The sequence below is a fragment of the Triturus cristatus genome, chromosome 4_2, assembly GCF_964204655.1.
Source record: "Triturus cristatus chromosome 4_2, aTriCri1.1, whole genome shotgun sequence".
Lineage (NCBI taxonomy): Eukaryota > Metazoa > Chordata > Amphibia > Caudata > Salamandridae > Triturus > Triturus cristatus.
The window spans coordinates 705,948,413-705,966,872 of NC_140586.1; the positions used below are offsets into that span (position 1 = coordinate 705,948,413).

The following is an 18,460-nucleotide window of genomic DNA, read 5'->3' on the forward strand; positions in this document are numbered from 1 at the left end:
TCTGACCTAAACGAGTGTGATTGACTCGCATGTGCTTTTCCTGTCGCTCCTGAAATCCAGCTGCACCAGGGACATGATAGGACTTTTATTTCTAATGAGCCTGTATTAGATAAATTGACCCCGGTCTCTAAGGCATCCCCCACTCCCTCCCCAGAGGATCTAAGTAGAGTTTGGATGGGGCAAAAAAGAACACTAGAGGTAATTGAGAATCCACCAATATTGAATGGTGACTTAGCGCCAGGTATAGAACTCGAAGATCGAATATACACTTCTGATATTGATCAGATTCAGCACCAACTGGACATATTGCCATTATCTATTATTTCTTGGAATATAGCTGGCATTACAAACAAGCTAAACATCCCAGATTGGGTCGATTTTATCGACCTTTACGATATAATAATGTTGCAAGAAACTTGGGCGCTCTCCCCAATTTTCCGGCAAGGGTATTTGAACTTTCATGTCCCAGCCATAAGAAACCGAGTGGGTCGACACTCTGGGGGCCTGTTAATTTGGGTACGTCAAACATTGAATTGCTCAGTTAAACAAAGGTCTATACCCTCTAATGATATTATAGCTCTTGACATTAGTTGGCAAAATGGTCAACAACTAGCCCTGTTCAATCTCTATTCCAGGGGAGTTGGTAGGGGTAAACCATCAGAGACCCTAACGACCCTCGAGCACTATATTGAAATGCTACCAGTGCTACCCCATGTAATAATAGGCGGGGATTTTAACACCACCTTCGAACCTTTGGGCGAAGAGGATAGGACCCTGGCCGAAGATGAGGATACCAAGTGGAGAATTCCCCAACTGGATATCCCAGCAATTAGAAAATGGAGCACAGTAGCAATCCAACTGAAGAGTCTTTGTCTATCAAGAGGGCTCAGAGCAGTAAATGGACGGGCATCCTCTGATTTAATGGGGAAAAATACATTCGATAACGGTCGAGCAGCCAGCAGAATAGATTCTATACTACTGGACGTAAGGGCTTGGGATAAATTGGTGGATATGGAAGTGAAAGACAAAATAGAAAGTGATCATAATCCACTGTGCCTGACACTCCATCCCTACCATGAAATGTCCGATCTTCCAAGAGGGAACCAAATGGTGACGCAAGATCTTGTAAGCTCAAACAATCTTCGCCACCTGAAGTGGAGTATGCTCTTAGAAGATGTTGTCAATCTAGAGACTCTAAAGGAATTAGTGGTGACCGAGGTATTCAAGATTAAGTGCCATTATGGGAGGACTGATTTTACAGACTACATGATGGCTGCCCACGAGAAACTATTTTCGAAAATTCAAAGTTTCTTTGTCAAAACAGTAGCCTCAAATAAAAAGAAAAAAGTCCAAGAGAGTAAAGGGTGGTATGACAGGAGTTGCAGGATAGCACGAGATAACCTTAGCGTGGAACTGAGAACAGGAAATGCAACAGCAGTAAGGTTGGCGAGAAACCAGTATAGACAGGTCCAAAAACTGGCAAAGAAGCGTTGGGATGAGGAATGTTGGCGCGAACTCAAGGAGGCGTGTGCCTCCAAGGATTCTAAGCGCTTCTGGACCACAGTAAAATGGGAAAAGGGTGGCACAGCACTCCATCCTACGAACCATGTTTCGAAAAGCAATTGGGTGGAATACTTCCAACCACAGTATGCTTGTAATCCCATATTTATCATTGGTTGTCCGCCTCCACAAGTCTTCTACAAATCTCCAATATTTGTTGAAAAGGATGTGAGCATTGTACTGGATTGTGTGGCTGGGGGCAAAGCTCCAGGCATGGATGGAATTCCGGCTGATATATTTTTATCGGATCGTAATTCCTGGTGTACCTATTTTGCAATGCTGGCTAATGCGGTGGCAATGGGAGGGAAAGTGCCTGCCTCATGGAAGGGAGCCGAAATTATTCCCATATTCAAGAAAGGTGATAGAACCCTGGCCAAAAATTATAGACCCATTAGTCTGATTGATACAGCACAAAAACTAATGGGCCGATTAGTCCAAAATAAACTGCAGCAATGGATCAACGAAAATAATATCTTGTCATCTTATCAAGCTGGATTTCGCCCTCTAACTAGCAGCGTTGATCAAGTCCTCCACTTTTTAACCATCTACTGGAGAAATGTTACTCTAAAGAAGGGGACATTGTATGCAGTTTTTGTGGACCTAAAAGCCGCTTTCGACTTGGTCCCCAGAGAAAAACTCTGGCAGACCTTGGCGGACGTGGGCTTAAGCCAGGAATTGCTTACGCTCCTTGTTCGTCTCCACGAAAATAATTTTGCAAGAATAAGGTGGGGCAAGCAAGGAGAAGTAACTGATCCCTTTCCGGTAGAACGTGGGGTGAGGCAAGGGTGTGTCCTAGCACCGACTCTCTTCTCAATTTATATAAATGGTATCGTTGAGCATCTAGAGAAGATTGCTAGTGACGCCCCAGTAATCGCAGGCTCTCGTGTACCTGTCCTCATGTTCGCGGATGACACGCTCTTACTTTCCCGCACCCCCAGTGGGCTTCAAAAAGTGGTTGATGCCTTTGGTATATTTTGTGACGAGAGGGGCCTTCAACTGAACACCTCCAAAACAAAATTCATGTGCCTCAACCAGCAGTCCACCTTCAAAGGTGTAATAAAATATAAAGGTACACCCTTAGAAAGGGTGGACTCTTTCTCTTACCTAGGTATCACTCTACAAGGAAAAATGAGTTGGAAACCACACATAACCACAACTTTACTAAAGTTTAGGCAGCTAGCAGGCGCAATTACCCTAAAACACCGCTCCTCGCTGACAAAGCCAGTAAATTGTGTGTTGGAAATATATTCTATGAAAGTACTGGGGGCTTGCTTATATGGCTCTGAATTATGGGGGTTTTCTAATTTGAGAGAACTGGGCCGAGCAGAAAACAGGTTTTTACGAGGGATTGTGATGGTCCCCCAAAGCACACCCACAATCCCACTAAAATTGGATATGGGAAGAAAAGGAATAGAGGACATAGCGAGGCTACGCCCTCTTCTATATTGGAGACGGATTATGGTGACCCCAGAATTAAGCCATTATGCGGCGGCACTGACGGACGTTATTAAATTCGACCGTTTCCATACTATCCCATGGCTAAGGGAGCTCCGGGGACTCCTTATAAAATTGAACTTGAATCATCTATGGGACACCAAAGACGTAACCTGCTTTCCTACGAAGGCAAAGCTGAAAGATCTATATTGGGAAATGGTATATCTTACAATGTTTAGTGACGGCACAAGCACAAGCCTAACATCTCGCTTCTTAGACATAAAAATGTACCCTTCTTGCGAAATTTTTTGGGATATTATTGAAAAACCCTATGATAGAAAACTTTATTTTCAATTTCGCATAGGTACACTCCCGGTGAATGCGTTTAAGAAGCACTGGTCCCCAGCATGGGATGAACATTGCCACCACTGTAATGAACAAATTGAGCACATTTCCCATCTTTTGTTCTGTTGCCCATTGTACTCGTCCCCAAGACGTAAATGGTTAAAACCTGTGTGCTCTAGTTTGGGAACCCGCAGCCAATCCGTAGCCCTAAGGATACTTGAAACAGATTGTTCCATATTGCTTGTGGTTGGGGTAGCAAAATTTCTGGCTTGGTCATGGTTAATTCGTACTCGTTCACTTATGGTAATTGCATCGTAATGAAATTATGTATATTCCTAATCTTGCACTTTGCCATATGGATTATTGTATTTTATTTATAGAAAAATCTATATTTTAAGAAATCTGGTAAATTGAAGTACTTGTATTCTTATTATGTATTTATTCGACATTTCATGTTTAATATGTATTTTTAGAAGTATTTTTTATATGTAGTATTTATTGTATTAGGGATAGGGGAATGCTTTTATGACAAATGTCGAATAAAGCTTTAAAACAAACAGACTGTCCCAGGCTAGCCAGCAGTTGTTTCTTGGTTGAAATTCATTTGTAGGTTCCGCCGAAAGGGACAGTTTTCGCTGTAATTGGTTTGCTTTGTGGCTGAGCCAGAGTGGTACAAAGGCGGTGCAGGTGCACGTGTCCTGCCTGTGTTCTCCCTGCTCTCACCTCCCTCCCACCGTACATTTTAATTTGCGATTTCAATTTTCCTTTCCCTGTACTGTTAATTAGAGGCCCCTCTAATCAGTACTATTATCACAGTGGTATTCATGTTTAGGAAAGCTGCTAAACAAATGCTTACAAAATTGCTAAATGGCTAATTAATGTCTGTTAATTAAGAAAATTGCTCTTGGTAACAAACCATGCCATAGCTGGCAGCAGCTAGAAGGCTAACACTTGTTGAGATTAGTAACGTGGCAGGTATGGAACATCTGCTCCCCTGCTGGTCCCTTGGCACAGAAAGGCTTTGTCTTCTTTTACACAAAGGTTTATCGTCTGACGTTTTGATTATGTTACAGGCATTTAGGTTTTTTTGGTGGTGATTTAGCATTCCATCAATGTGCTACCAGCTCAGAGTGTTGCGCTGGTCGCTCATGTCTAACTTAGGTGAGAGTTTCATTTAGCAGTAAACTGATCTTAAAGCTCCCTGCCTGGAGCTTCTTTTCTCAGACAAATCGTCAGTCACCCACGTTGAGGATAACTTTAAAGGATATAATCCCTATTTACAACTGTGCTGTAACATCTGATTCAGACACCAGATTCAATCAAAGCCCCATTTATTCTTTCAGAGCCTGGATTAGATACAGTTCTTCCTTCAAGGCCTGTCCTCATTCGCCTTGTGCATATTGTTACTTTGGCTGCTTTAAATGAGAATGAAATAAAGCAGAGTGCAGCGTAGACCATGGATCTACCACTAACTGCAGCCTGGCAGCTATTATACTGGCGTTGAGGCTAAGTTGTGTCATGTCCCAGCTCACGTTATGTGTTCGAAAGGCCAAAAAAAGGGTACATGTAATGTCTTAAAATAGTTATGCTGTTGTTTATTATACATTACTTCTGCAGGTGCAGGGACTGCGTCTTTCTTGCATTGCATGAGTACCTGCTGACGTGTCACAAAGGAGGATAGACCTTTCCATCTGCAGTAGTCCAATTAAATATTAATTAATTAAAAAGGAATACTGAATTAGGATATAAATACATGGAAATTAGGGAAAACTGCAACAGGGAAGCTAATCGAAGAACACAGCCAGGGCCTCGAGATTCCAACACCCCCTGCCCTTTCGTATCATCCCACAGATTGGGATTCACCCGTCTCCCTGCTTTCTTCAGCAAACAAAGGAAAATGACACCTCATAAGATCACATTAGCCGCCCGTAAGTAGAGTGGAAGCAAATCCAGATTATGGTTTAATGGGTCCCAAATGCCATGTTTTCTGCCTGCCCTGCTTCACTTACATCAGCGGTTGCAGGTCAGCTTGATGTAAGCTCATGTGGACCATCTAGGTACATGTTGGGACTAGCACGATAGGAACAGTTATGGGTCTCAATTTCCTAGGTTTAATTTACACATCATATGCTTATGACCCTTGTCTATTCTTACGACTGAACTGATGCATCTCCAGAAACGACAGTTTGCTAAATTCTTCAACTTCTGTTAGTGGCTTTAACTTCTAACACAAACAAATATTTGTTTTGGGATTTGATCCTGTGGAAGTTATAGCCGATTCTAGAATTAGCAGCCACCGCAAATAAAATAATAGTTAAATGTTCAGCCTGTTGAATTATGGATGGGTAGCTATTAAAGCAAAATGTACATCCATAGTTCGTTTGCACAGAAGGATTGGCTCTCTGCTCCAAGTTAGACCATAATCTCTCAGTAAAATGGATCTGAAACCTGATATAGTAATATCTTTGAGTTGCTAGACTGTTACTTGGGTGCTAAAAGAATATCGCGCTAGGTTATAGGACAATGTGAGTGAATATGTAGCCCTCAACCTGAAACCTCAAAAAAAAATTGCTCAGCATCTGTCGGATCCCCCCCACAGAATAAATACTAATTCTTCATCGATGATGATTAATCGCTAAGTTAATATGCATTCTATTAAATCACACAACGGTTCCGTTTACGCTGTAGAACCAGAAGCTCCAAAGTTCAGCATGTTTGCAGTATTGATTATGCTTTTTCAAAATTCCACAAAATATATTTCTTCTCAGTTTACATATCGCACACTCGAATATAGCCCATGATACATCTTTTGGAAGATTTAAGATCTTTAGTCAACTCCACCCTGATCTTATTATTTGCAGTCCGCTCACCTTATATCTCCTCAGTCTGATGTAACAGGTCCCCACCCTATACTCCAGTACTGGATTCTTTGGTAGTCAACTAACCTCAGATTAACCCTAGAAGGCCTTACGGTTTCAAGAAAAAAGCTTCCTAATATATCCATTTAAAGGCCTAAAAGCAAGAGGCTCCAACCTGTATTTGGTGTATAAGCTTTCCAAGGATTTTGGCTCCATTCCTGCTACCTATAAAACCCGGAGTATGAAGAACCCATGGTTGCAAAAGGGCCCCCTTCCACTACTTTTTGCAATATTACAAGTAGATGCCAGTTTACAGCAGAAGCTCTATTTGAGCCCCTCTTCCAGCACACGGTCCATTAATAACTTGATTTACCACCACCTTTCAATCCTAAAATGCTTCTGAACTTGTACTGAAGGGAGCAGACCTTCTGCATATGTTTATCTTTATTTCTTGCTCAGCTTGAAGCAGGAAAGCTACTTGGATATGCAAAGGAGGGGGGGGGGGGAATATCAGCCAGCGCTTGAAAACTATGCATGCTCCGAACGCCCAGTATTCAAATTGTACTGTACAAGCTGTTCACACACATTTGATTGCCCATAAGTTGATAATATAATGTAAACGTTCTGCTAGGGTTGACATTTTTTAAGGTACTATGATGAAAAATCTTGACCGTGTTCTAGTACTTCTTAAGGAGTACAGAAGTGCACACAGCCAGGCTTATTGACCCAGGAGAGCTCACTAATTTCAAGTTGAGTTTCATCAATCGAGTATTTCCAGAACTTACTCGAAATGAGAATGGAAAAAAAAAATCTGCTTCTATAGGAAGAGGCCCAAGACTGAGGCGTGGTCCATCGCTTTCAGTGAGTGCCTTGCTGGGTTCTGCTTGGACTAAGCTGAATTCTCTCCACTGGTCTGATTTTGTGCTTGTGTGTTTTATCACCTTCACCTTCTCCATCACTCGACACTGATCACCCCCTAAATTGTTGATTTATGTGCCCTACCGAGTCATCATGGGTGAGTGTATCAATAATATAAAGCTCTGAATCTGGTCGACGTATCATTTATTCCGGCGAAATTTAGTCTTCAGAAACTAGATGCTTATCCTACGTACGTTGAACTTTGCTAAAGCTTTCATCATGTTTTTATTATTTGATTTTCTTAGCTTGATATGCACTGTTGTTTTCTTCATAAATGTGACCACCGTTTTGTCTTAATGTCTTTCCCATTAAGCGGCTATACTAATAAAAAAACAAAATGGCTGTTTTTATGCTTTCCGCCTCTTCTGTTCTTTCCCATGCACTAATACGTAACCTGCTTCTCCTTTCTGAACTCACAGGGACCACCTGGCTCTCAGCCCTCGCCACACGCACAGCCTCCACCTCACAATCCCAACAGCATGATGGGTCCTCACAGTCAGGTAATGAAGAAGACGTCATACACTGGTATTTGATCTTAGACTCACCCAATGCAGCAAGCTATGGATGCCTCGAACTCTCCTTAGATAGCCTCCTTTTTTGGACGAGGTGGTGACAATGTGAAGGTTTTATGGACTGGTGCTTTTCCGAGGCTCATTGCAGCATGGGTATCAAGAGCAAAGAGGTAGTTTGAGTAGACCTCTGAGGGCGCACAATGAGTATGAATAAGTGGACCTCGCTCTGTATGTTGGAACAAGGTCCAATCTAGAGGGATGGAGCTCCTCTCCAGAGACAGGCTTTCATAACCACTCTTGTTGACTAGTATTATTTCTCCAGGTAAAGCTGCTCTGTAATTGTTCTAGAACACATGTCGAGGACTTGATAATCTGGGTGCTTACTTACCTCTTCATAGGTGATGTGGGTTTATTTTCTGTCGCTATAAACTACATGAGCCTTCTCATAATTATATTTAAACTTCTTCAAATCAGTCAAGAGCTTTGTAGAAAAAAAGTACCTTTCAACATGTTCCCCCGTAGCTTCTTTGGGTCTGCCATGCAATATTGTGATGTTAGCGTCGTCTCAGTTGCTTAACGCCTGTGTAATGGCCCATCCCAGTGCTGATTGAAATGGAGCGTAAAGAGGATGGGTGGGCAGGTGTTGCCGCTGTTCAAGCTCCCCATCTGTCAATGTCCCCTTGCTCACTGATCTGCATGCAAAAAGATTTCAATCATGCGCACTGAAGCTGGTATTTGTCCTCACCCGCTTTGCTAAAAGTACATCAGGGATCATAATCAAACAGACACCCAAGTATCAGAGTACTGATGTTGGAATAGTAAGTCACCCTCTTCTGGAATATGAGTGTGTTTTTATGCATGTCCTCAGTTTATACAAAAGCACAGAAATACAGGCACGGAAAATTCTAGAAGACATGCGGCGGAGAGGGAGGAGGGGGTTACTTGGAGTGACTGTTTAGAATACTGGTGGGCCTTTATGTTTAGCTTGTTTCTCTCTTGTGACATTCTTGGATTTCGGTCACATAACTGATAATTTTCATTGGTTGGATTCCCACAAAGAATCCCTCTGTCTTTTTTTGCCCAATTGTTGAGGGTTCAGTTGGAGGAGATGCTCACTGGTCTATCGTTGATGTAGGCCCGCTAGGGAGGTGCCCACCAGTCCTCAGTGGGTTCCTTTCTGCCAACTCCTGGTCACAGTCTCATGGAAAGTGATATATCTGGTCTCATGTTTTGGTAAGAACGTATTGCCAGGACCTTTATAAAGTAAAACGCTCGTAGAAGAGATGAGTTTGGCAAAGTGTCTTTGCGTTCTCCTTTAGGCGATTTGGTGCTAATTTCAAGTGCTCCAATCATTCAAATTCGAGTAACACTTCAGTTAAAACAAGCGTTTTTATAAACTTTTATTTCACTGAGTAATAATTAATCCGCAGGATGCGCTGTACCACGGCGCCACTGGTTCAGGTGCCTTTGTGACCGTTCGGACGGGGGCTGGGTGAGGGGAGGGTATGGATGGATGGGCACTGTTGTATTTTGTCTTTCCGCTTCACACCGGCATGCCGTTCGCTCCCAGAGGAGGCTGGCTGTGAGCTCTTCCCTCAGAGGGGGAAGGGTGAGGGGCACATACATTTAGGTCTGCGCCAGAAACAGAGGAGCGAAGGTGTGAAAAGGGTTATTTCATAATAGTGGGGATAGACAGACCATTTCAGGGGTGACACTGGGTTGTGCACGTGTGCATTTGGGTGGAATAGCGCTTTGGTATGTAGATTCCTTCTCACTCGCCTTTAACCACTTTTTTACACCTCTTCCCCAGAAACCAAGTGATGTATGCTTGTAGCTCTTAATGGGGGTGGGGGCTGAGGCCCTGCCATGGATGCCTCTTTTAGTGGAGTTGTGAATGCAGCATTTGCCTACATTCCACCTGGGGTGGAAAGGAATAGAGACAGGGCTCCCCTTTGAAATTCAATCAGGATCTCCTTGGAGAGGGGCTGCTGATTACTTGTTCCTTCTGAGCACTGCAGGTTTGGAGATGGGAAGCGCGAGGGCGGGGCTGCAGTTTATATTGCTCAGGTGAAGTAGTTATAGGCAGGGCTTTTTCTTTTGTTTGGGAGACCTTCAGACTGGAGATATCCCCAAAATTCACTAAAACAGACTCTGTTTACCTTTATCCCACCTTGATAATGAGAGGGAAAGGAGAGATGCATCTCGAGCACAAACCTTTAAAATACAACATTCTTGTTTGGTAGTTTCCTTCCATCAGTTTTATAGGAAAATTAAACCATGTATATTTAACTGCGTTTACCCGATGGGTGTTGAATGCGTGTGTGAAGGCTGGGGTTCCAATGGCATACAGTTGTATTGTACCAAGCAAATGTTGTTTCCTTCTACAGTTTTTGCATGCTGTCTCAGAGAGCCTCCGCAATATTTCTAAAAACCCTGCACAAAAAAACAACCTTAACTTAAAGCTTCCACTCTCCTTTTTCCTTCAAAGGGCTCTACCCTTCCTTTCCAACCTCTGCATGCCTCCTCTCTGAGCAGTACTCGCGCTCCTGGTTTAGGTCTGGGTAGAGGGGGAGGCCAGATCGTCGGTTAACAATGCTGGCCCGTGGCGGTAAGGTCATGACCGGTGAGCAACTATTTGAAGGTCTGAGGGGGCGGGCATCATCCTACGGAGGTGCCCGCCCAGGGGGAGGGGCCATTGGCCCCTCCTAGAACTTCAGGGGCAAGGTAACTGGTGCTTCAAAGGGGCGCGGGTTGGGGAGTCACGCTTTCCTTAGGCTGGTAGCCACCCCGCGCGCGCATACTCATGACGTCACCGGATGGCGCAGAGTAAGGGCCCTCCTTTAGTGGGTAAATGAAGTTCACGGCGTGGACCGGGTAATTACCGGGCCCGGCTGCGCATGCGCACACCTGTAGGGGAGGCGCAGCTAGTAGGACCTGACACCGGTTAGCGACCTTGCCATATGGCCCAGAAATGTTAGTATACAAAAATGCAGAGGAGGATGTTAGACTCGGTTAGGAAACAATCTGTATTAGAGTCTTTGTTAAGGATAGTCACTCACACCTGTTGACAATAATGTATCTAATGTCCTGCTGAATTTTTGTATAACCGTTTATCATGCAAATTTGAAATGTATTGTTTTGTACTTAATAAATACGGCCGGGGGGTCTCGCGACCTCCCGCCTTCCAAAGATACCACGTCTGGGTGCTGTGTCCGGGGGTGGTGTGGTCATAGGGGGAGGGCGGTAGCCAGTCACTGACCATGTGGAAAGGGGGGGCTCTTGGCCCCCCCGCCTGCATGGCAGTGCGGCGACCTCCCCCGGACTACTCGGTGGTGGGGCGTGTCACTGGGGGCGCGCCCTACCACCGATTGGCTGCCTGCGTGACCCGGATGTCGTTAATCGACATCCGGGTCGGAAGGGAGGGGGGGCGGGCCACTGGGGGGGGGATAAAGCGGCGGGGAGCGCCCAGGTGACCCCCTTGTTCCCTGGACGCTCCCCCACATAGGACGTGCCCCGGCGCTCGGGGCGGAAAACTTTTCCCCACCCACCATCCCTGGAGTACGTGGTTGATGCGTTGCTAGACCAACTAGCGGGCATTGGGCGTGTGAAACTGTCATGAGATGTTAGTAAGTCCCACGCATATTTGTAATCCCTATTATTGTATCTGTAAATTGCCCATGCCGTATTGTAAAGACCACACCCTCTCCTTTAAAAGTCATACCCCTGTAACCTACCAATACTTAATCCGCCTAAAGCTTGTCTATTAAATACTGCCAACCAATGTATGAAATTACCACCCTCCACTAAAGATCTTCCGAATATCCTACTAATATAATCTACCACGTAGAAACTGAAGTAAAGGCTTGAACTAGTTTCTCTAAAGCACAAGTCTAATCTGAGGAACCAATAATAACTGCAAAAGCACTAACCCTGGGACCTGGGGCAGCGTGCTGACTAGCGCAAAGTACAACAATGCCTCATTGGGGGTAGTAAATGCTATATAGTGCAGTCTCAATACGACATATATTCCACAACTATCAATCAATCAATCAATCAAACAATTTATATAGCGCGCTACTCACCCGCTAGGGTCTCAAGGCGCTGGGGGAGGGGAGGGGACCGTTACTGCTCGAAAAGCCAGGTCTTGAGTTGCTTCCTGAAGGATAGATGGTCCTGTGTCAGCCGTAGGTGGATAGGGAGGGAGTTCCATGTCATGGCCGCCATGTGGGAGAAGGATCTTCCTCCGGCGGTGGCTCTGCGAATGCGTGGAACGGTGGCGAGGGCGAGGCTGGTCGAACGCAGCTGGCGGGTGGGCGTGTAGAAAGTGAGGCGGTTGTTGAGGTACTTGGGGCCCAGGTCGTGGAGAGCCTTATGTGCGTGGGTGAGGAGTCTGAACGTGATCCTCTTGCTGACGGGGAGCCAGTGCAGGTCTCTCAGGTGGGCGGAGATGTGGTTGTGGCGGGGGATGTCCAGGACGAGTCGTGCGGAGGCGTTCTGTATGCGCTGGAGTCTTTTCTGTAGTTTCTGTAGTTTGACTAATAGAATAACACTCAGCAGTCAGACAGTCGATTGTAGTTCATACACACTGCTTATTAATTCCCATTTTTGCTTGACTCTTGCACTCACATAAGACAGTACAGCTGAGAGTCCTATCCATCACCCAGTAGTGTGCTAGTCCACAACAAAACACCATCTATTACCATCTGAACAGGCGTGGAATAACTGAACAGTTCTGCCACACACCGCTGACCAACAGAGGGCTCTTATACAAACTGCACTTCTTGGCTTCTCACAGTGACAATCCAGTTTGGGATGATATTAACAAAGAACATCCCAGCAGATCTCTCCACATTGTCTCCCTTTTAACCTATGGCTGCTCAGAACCATAAACGAAATAAAATATCTTAGAAGGGAGAACCCAGTGCAGTAACCATCTAAGTTGACTATGAAAATATAAACATAAGAAATACCAAAAAGGGACCCGCAGAGCCACCTAAAGTTGGCAACATGCTGAAAACCATAAACTGCATGTCTGTCTTTTACACTTTCATCCATCACACTGCTAAGTGCTACATCCCATAACATGATAACAGCACCTCAGTGGACTTTATGCACAACACGGAAACACTTCCCACACACAACCTGGACGCACTTCCCCACACAGGATCAAAGCAAAGACAACACACTTCTAACCAAACACCGTACATGGTGTATCGTGCTACCCATGCAGGAAAGTGCTTCAGCGCCCCACATAGAGGTAGTAAGAGCTATGTAAATGTTGCACTACAATACACCACTTGCTTAAAAATGTCAGCTCTTGCATACTATGGTGGGGTTATTCGGGAGAAAATAGGAATTGTGGCAACGGTCATGGGTTGTTTCAGTAACCATGTTATTTTGTTTTCAGCCTTTTATGTCGCCACGATATGCCGGAGGCCCACGGCCTCCAATTCGGATGGGAAATCAGGTAGGTCCTCCTTGTTGTCATTGTTTAGTACATATAGTATTATGTGGCGTCTGTATACAAGCTGTGAGTTGGGGAAACAGATAGATGGAAATGTGGAAGTGTCTCTGGAGAGCCTTCCTTTAGTTTTTGTGAATGCAAATCTGTGTGAAATCATTCAGAAAATGTAAATATGAAGGGGAATCAACATGAATTTGATTGGGCCTAATTTGTCCACTAAAATAGAGTGCTTGTATTGTACTTTTTGACTTCTAGCAAATCTTGTACTCAAACCAGCAGGACTGAGTTAGTTATAGCGGAAAGTCAATAATCATGGCTATAGGTCTGTTTATTAGGAAATGCTTCAATAAAGGCAGTGGACCTGGTGTATTTATTGTGAAAAGCATATTTTATATTCAATAGGCATTTACGGGTGGAATGTTATTACTCTATATCAGAGCCTACAGAGAGGTATTTTGTCACATGGAATCTCTAATTGCTGCAGTAGGCATGGATTTTGGTGGTGTTATCCCCTGTGACAAACCGTGAATATAGAAGATTTGCTCTGTGAGAATTCTTGCTAGGTCCTCTCAGGAGAGCTATTATTTTACTTTAACAACTATAATGTTGAATACTTTACTAATTTTGTGACTGTGATGCTGACGGTTGCCTTGTGGTTTGCTCTACTTATAGAATGTTATGACAAAGGCAGTTGATCTAGCTTATTTATTGCGCATACTCTCTTAGCAATACACAATACCAAAGAACAAATAAATTGTTATATTCAAAAAAATGCATATCTAGTATTTTTAAATAAGTAGTGAGATAATAACAAATAGTAGATGCTACAAAATACAGTGCAGTGCGTGAATAGTGGCAAAAGTGACTGTTTTTGCACTTTTGATATAAAACCAGCAAAGAATAGATGCATGCTGTAGACTGGTGGAATTATTTTGGTGCAACAAAACACCATTAATGAAAGTTTGTTTTCTCATTCCATAAATAATTGCAGTCAATAGATTATAGGATAGATTATCGACGTTTCAATGCCCCTATTACAACTTCACCTGGGTCTTCGTCAGGACTAATAGATGATAGCAACCTACGATGAATAAAATCAATATATCAGCCACCAAAGATTGTAAAAGTATCCCAAAATAGAAAACATGTTATCTTATTGGTTTGAAAAGAATTATCTTACCCCAATACTCATCCATGTGTATGCAAAAAGGGATTTCTCAGTTTTCCTGGATCACTAAAAAGGATGTCCAAATGCTACTAGATCACCAATTCCTGAAAAGTAGTATAGGGTTTTGGAAATGGGGCAGCTTATTTTCATTGTTTTATGCCCATGCCCTTATCTTTGCCTCCTTGCAACTTTGCACTAAGAAACTTTCAAAGCATCTTTGAGACACACAGTTGAGTCTTTTCTTTGAAGTGCAATACCCCTTAAATAGAATGTTTAAAAACTGCTTAATTTATCCCGTAGTCAAGCAACCCCGACCTACATATTTTTAACTCCGGTGGAGGCAAATTAACTTTTTGCGAGATTTCGAAGCTGATTGGTTCGTTCTTAGTCAGTTTAGGATTTTGAATTCTAAGACAGTTGATAGTCACTGAACCATGGTATTTCAGTTTTTATTTTTAATTAATTTTAGAAAAATGTCTAGACATTTGGGATCTATGGATAACTGTAAACAATTAGCAGAGCATTTTATTCCCAGGCTGTAAGGCAAAACACGATGAACACCTTGAAAGGTGATTTGTGATTGTTGTAATGGAAATACCTTAGTATTTCAGTATTTTAATTTTGTTGCTGGCACTAGATAGGTGATAGGCCTATTTTCTCCATTCCAAATGGTGCGCCTCATGTCTAGCACCACATGGTAGAAGGCCAATCTCCCGGTATATAGCAGAATCTATTTCTTGAGCCAGTTCATGGGCAGCTGGTGTTTCGAAATAGTGACTGTACTCAGCCCTGCAAGGGTCTGCCTAGTTTGTTACAAAACATTCATATTTTTTTGTTTTAAATGTCAGCCAATTCCAGTCACAGACCTTCACATCTCAAGCACCTTAAAATTCAGATGATTCAAGGTTGAGATCTGCACCCATTGCTGGGTGGCAGCCTTCGGCATTGGCTTTGAGTACTGTGCTAGGATGTGTTAGCATGTGGTTGTGAGGCTTAGCAAAAACAACTTTGAGAAGTTGAACAGTTGCACCATTCTTTGCTGTACTGTACGCCATGTACAGATCCTCGTCTCTGCAGTGGCTGTTTATTCCTTAGAGTTTCGGCTGCAAGCACTGTCACTGCTGCAGGGACGTACAAATAAACACAACTGACAAAGTGCCTTCATTGTATTTAAACCAACAAATGGGCACCCAATGAAATAGGAAATACGTTTTGACTGCAGGACAGAGACGTCTTAGGGCATGAGCAAAGTGGGCTCTAGCCCAGTGCCCTAGACTTTTTAGGGGGCCCCCTGACACAACCAACTCAGTTCTGCAGAGAGTCTTGTCCTGATGACCTTGAATAATTCTTAAACAAATTGTTTTGAATACCATTTTCCTTTAATTTATTTTTAATATGGATGATATGGGAGTTTATGACAGAGATTTTGTTTTGTTTTTTAACACCATGCAACATCCATTAAAAAAAAAGGTTTCTTTTAGGTCAAAACAGAACATCACATATAAGAAACTAAGATTATTTGCATTATTAGCGAGGTACTGCTGAATTATAATTTTAAAGACACAGGTCACCATCCTTGAATATTAGATGCAAACACATTTAGAATTTGCATCAATTTGCCTGTGCACTGTCAGGGACCTCTCCAAAGAGGGCATGAAAGAGCTGAAACTGCATCAAAGCTGTTCCAAACGGGGACCTCCAAATTAAGTTTGTCTCAGGACCCCTGAAATCCTTAAGATGTCCCTCCTGCAGGAGTCTGTCTCGGAAAGTGTTCAGACTTGATAGGCATTAGAATATCTGGAGATTTGATGTGTTCATTGCAGAAGTGTGCCCTGTTGAAAGTGTATTTGGGAAGGCACATAGTCACAATGCAGCATCACGCTGAATATTCAAGTTCTGTTTATCATTTTACCATAACTTCGGTTGCTGGCATTTGTTCAGTTGTATTGGTTGCTTCGTTGCTACTTTATGCACCCGCTGCCAACCTGTTAAGATTTTGTATTTTCAAAGTCTGTGTTTGGAGTTTGCATTTAGTGGCAGTGCTTCTAGTGTGGTGACTTTAGAGACCTGTAGACCTGCTGTACTTAGTGGTTGTTGATACGTGGGTGGAGAACATAACTCTTCCGGAAAGGTACGAGTAGGGATTGGCAATGCATAGAATTGTGCATGAGAATCCAGTGCCCTCCTCGTTCTAGCTTTGTAATATGACAAAACCTCCTGAAATGTTTCGGTAAGCATGGGAACGGTGTTGAGTGACATGTGACAGTCTTAGTTTGGTGTGAAGTCGGAGACTCGCAGAGATCCGTCTGACGAACATTAGGGAGCATAGAAGATTTTGTGTGTAAAATCAATGGCGTGAAGAACTCTTAATGACATGACATTCGATACCTAATCCGCCAGGAGTGCGAAAGATGTCTGTGGAGGAACCAGCAGCCAGAAAATGAACACTGCTAAGAATAGTGTTCATTGTTTTACTACACCAGAAACATACACCCAGTGGTGGTACACAAGCAAACCGATGTAACTGTATACAGTGATGCAACTTTATACAATCTGTGTATATGCGAGAAACGCAGTGTACTCAGGTCCTCACAAGTGGTTTATATTTGTTGTGTTTACAACAGCTCCCTGCTATGTGCCTAGCTGCAAAATGTAAACAGTTTTTGTAGGTGAAATATATGTTTAACATTTATTGAATAGAGTCCTAGATGGGACTTTTATGCTGATGAGAATAAGTAAAATCTGCTCCGTATCTGTGCCTTGGGGAAGTTGCGCCACATTTGGAACAAGTTTAAGCCATCTCCACCTCTTAATTCTGGCTCTTGAGATTCCTGCGATACATGGCATTGTGTGCTTCCACCTTGTGTGGTTGTTAGGCAATCATTATTTACTGCAAACGTGATTGGCATCTGTGAAAAGTCTTTCAGTATATGCTGATGAACTTCGTGTCTTGCTCCCGGCTTCAAAGCGAGCAGCCTCACATTGATTGTCCATGAACTTTATGGCCGGATACACTTCTAGTGGCTGCTGCTGTTGAAAAGGTTGACGTTGTATTCATGTGTGTCCAGATCCACACCTATATGTTTAATAACCTAGCTACCTTGAAATATTATATAAGGTTGGTGTTGAAACACATTTGTTTCACTATCCTTCTGCCAGGTGTGTGATCCCAGGTTACCTATGTATCTTCTGTGTGGAATTGCTAGAGGCTGGTTAGCCACAATATTGTCTTTAGTATCACAGTGCCCCATTGCTGTTAGCACGTACAATTTGACCAAGTATAGAGACAGTTGTCAAATTTTTGAGGATTTTTAGCCTTCCTGCTTAAAAACTAGAATGATGTATATCTGTTTAGGTCATGCCTTTTCTTATAAGTAACTATTTAACACAATAGTCTTCTGTATAGTTATTTTTGAGAGGTGTTACTCCACATGATGCTGGCCAAGTGGTCACTCTGGCAATATTACTTTGAATAGTGACCCTTCTATTATCGTAATGAAGCCTCTGTGTTAGGTTGCAGCTGTTTCGGGTAGTTCTGCCAATAGGGAAAGTATAAAGGAATTTTGAAAAATATAAAGACTCCAAATATTATTTGTATCCTAATCTTCAGTGTTCTGAGCATGCCTAAAACAAACCTGTATTAAATTTTTTAGTGTTGGTCTTTCCGTTCTCCTTTGTATGCCTGACATTTCTGTATTCTTATTATCCTGTCAAGATTCCTCATTCTTTTCCTAGATCATCTTGATGATCGAAAGGCCATTGAGCTCCCAATAGAACATTGCTCTCCTCCCCTAATATTATCTTTTAGCAGATTTTTCCTTAAAATACTTCAATTCGCTACAGGTGGACTGGGTTCCACACACCAGCCAAGGTGATGTCTGTATTTCCGAATGAAAAGTTTTTTTTACTGTAAGCGGTGCTGGTGTCATGGTCTCTACCATGAATACTTCTAATTTGGTCTTTACTTGTATAAACCAATTTGGTGCAGTTATCTCATCTTCAGAAATTATGGTAGACTTCTTTGCTGCAAGGCAGTAAACCCAGGAGGATATATATTATATATATAAAATCTCAACGGGGCACACTTGCAATAGGCTTTGAAGAGAAATTTGTTCCTCTGCTTCTGATCCATGGTTCCCTATAAAATCAGAACCCACCTAGGGTGCGCAATCCCAGCCCTTTGACATCTGATCGTCATAGC

At 43.0% G+C, this 18,460-nt stretch overlaps 1 protein-coding gene across 4 annotated transcripts in view; it reads left to right on the forward strand.

Moving 5' to 3' along the window:
- SSBP3 (single stranded DNA binding protein 3) overlaps nt 1–18,460 on the forward strand; it is a 339,288-nt gene that overhangs the window by 247,856 nt on the left and 72,972 nt on the right. For 2 of the 4 annotated variants that reach the window (XM_085602561.1, XM_085602560.1), the window contains exons 6-7: nt 7,535–7,615; nt 13,035–13,094. In XM_085602561.1, the coding sequence (XP_085458687.1) occupies nt 7,535–7,615; nt 13,035–13,094 (141 nt within the window). The remainder of the gene's footprint in view (nt 1–7,534; nt 7,616–13,034; nt 13,095–18,460) is intronic. The other 2 variants (XM_085602562.1, XM_085602563.1) reach the window with 1 other exon arrangement.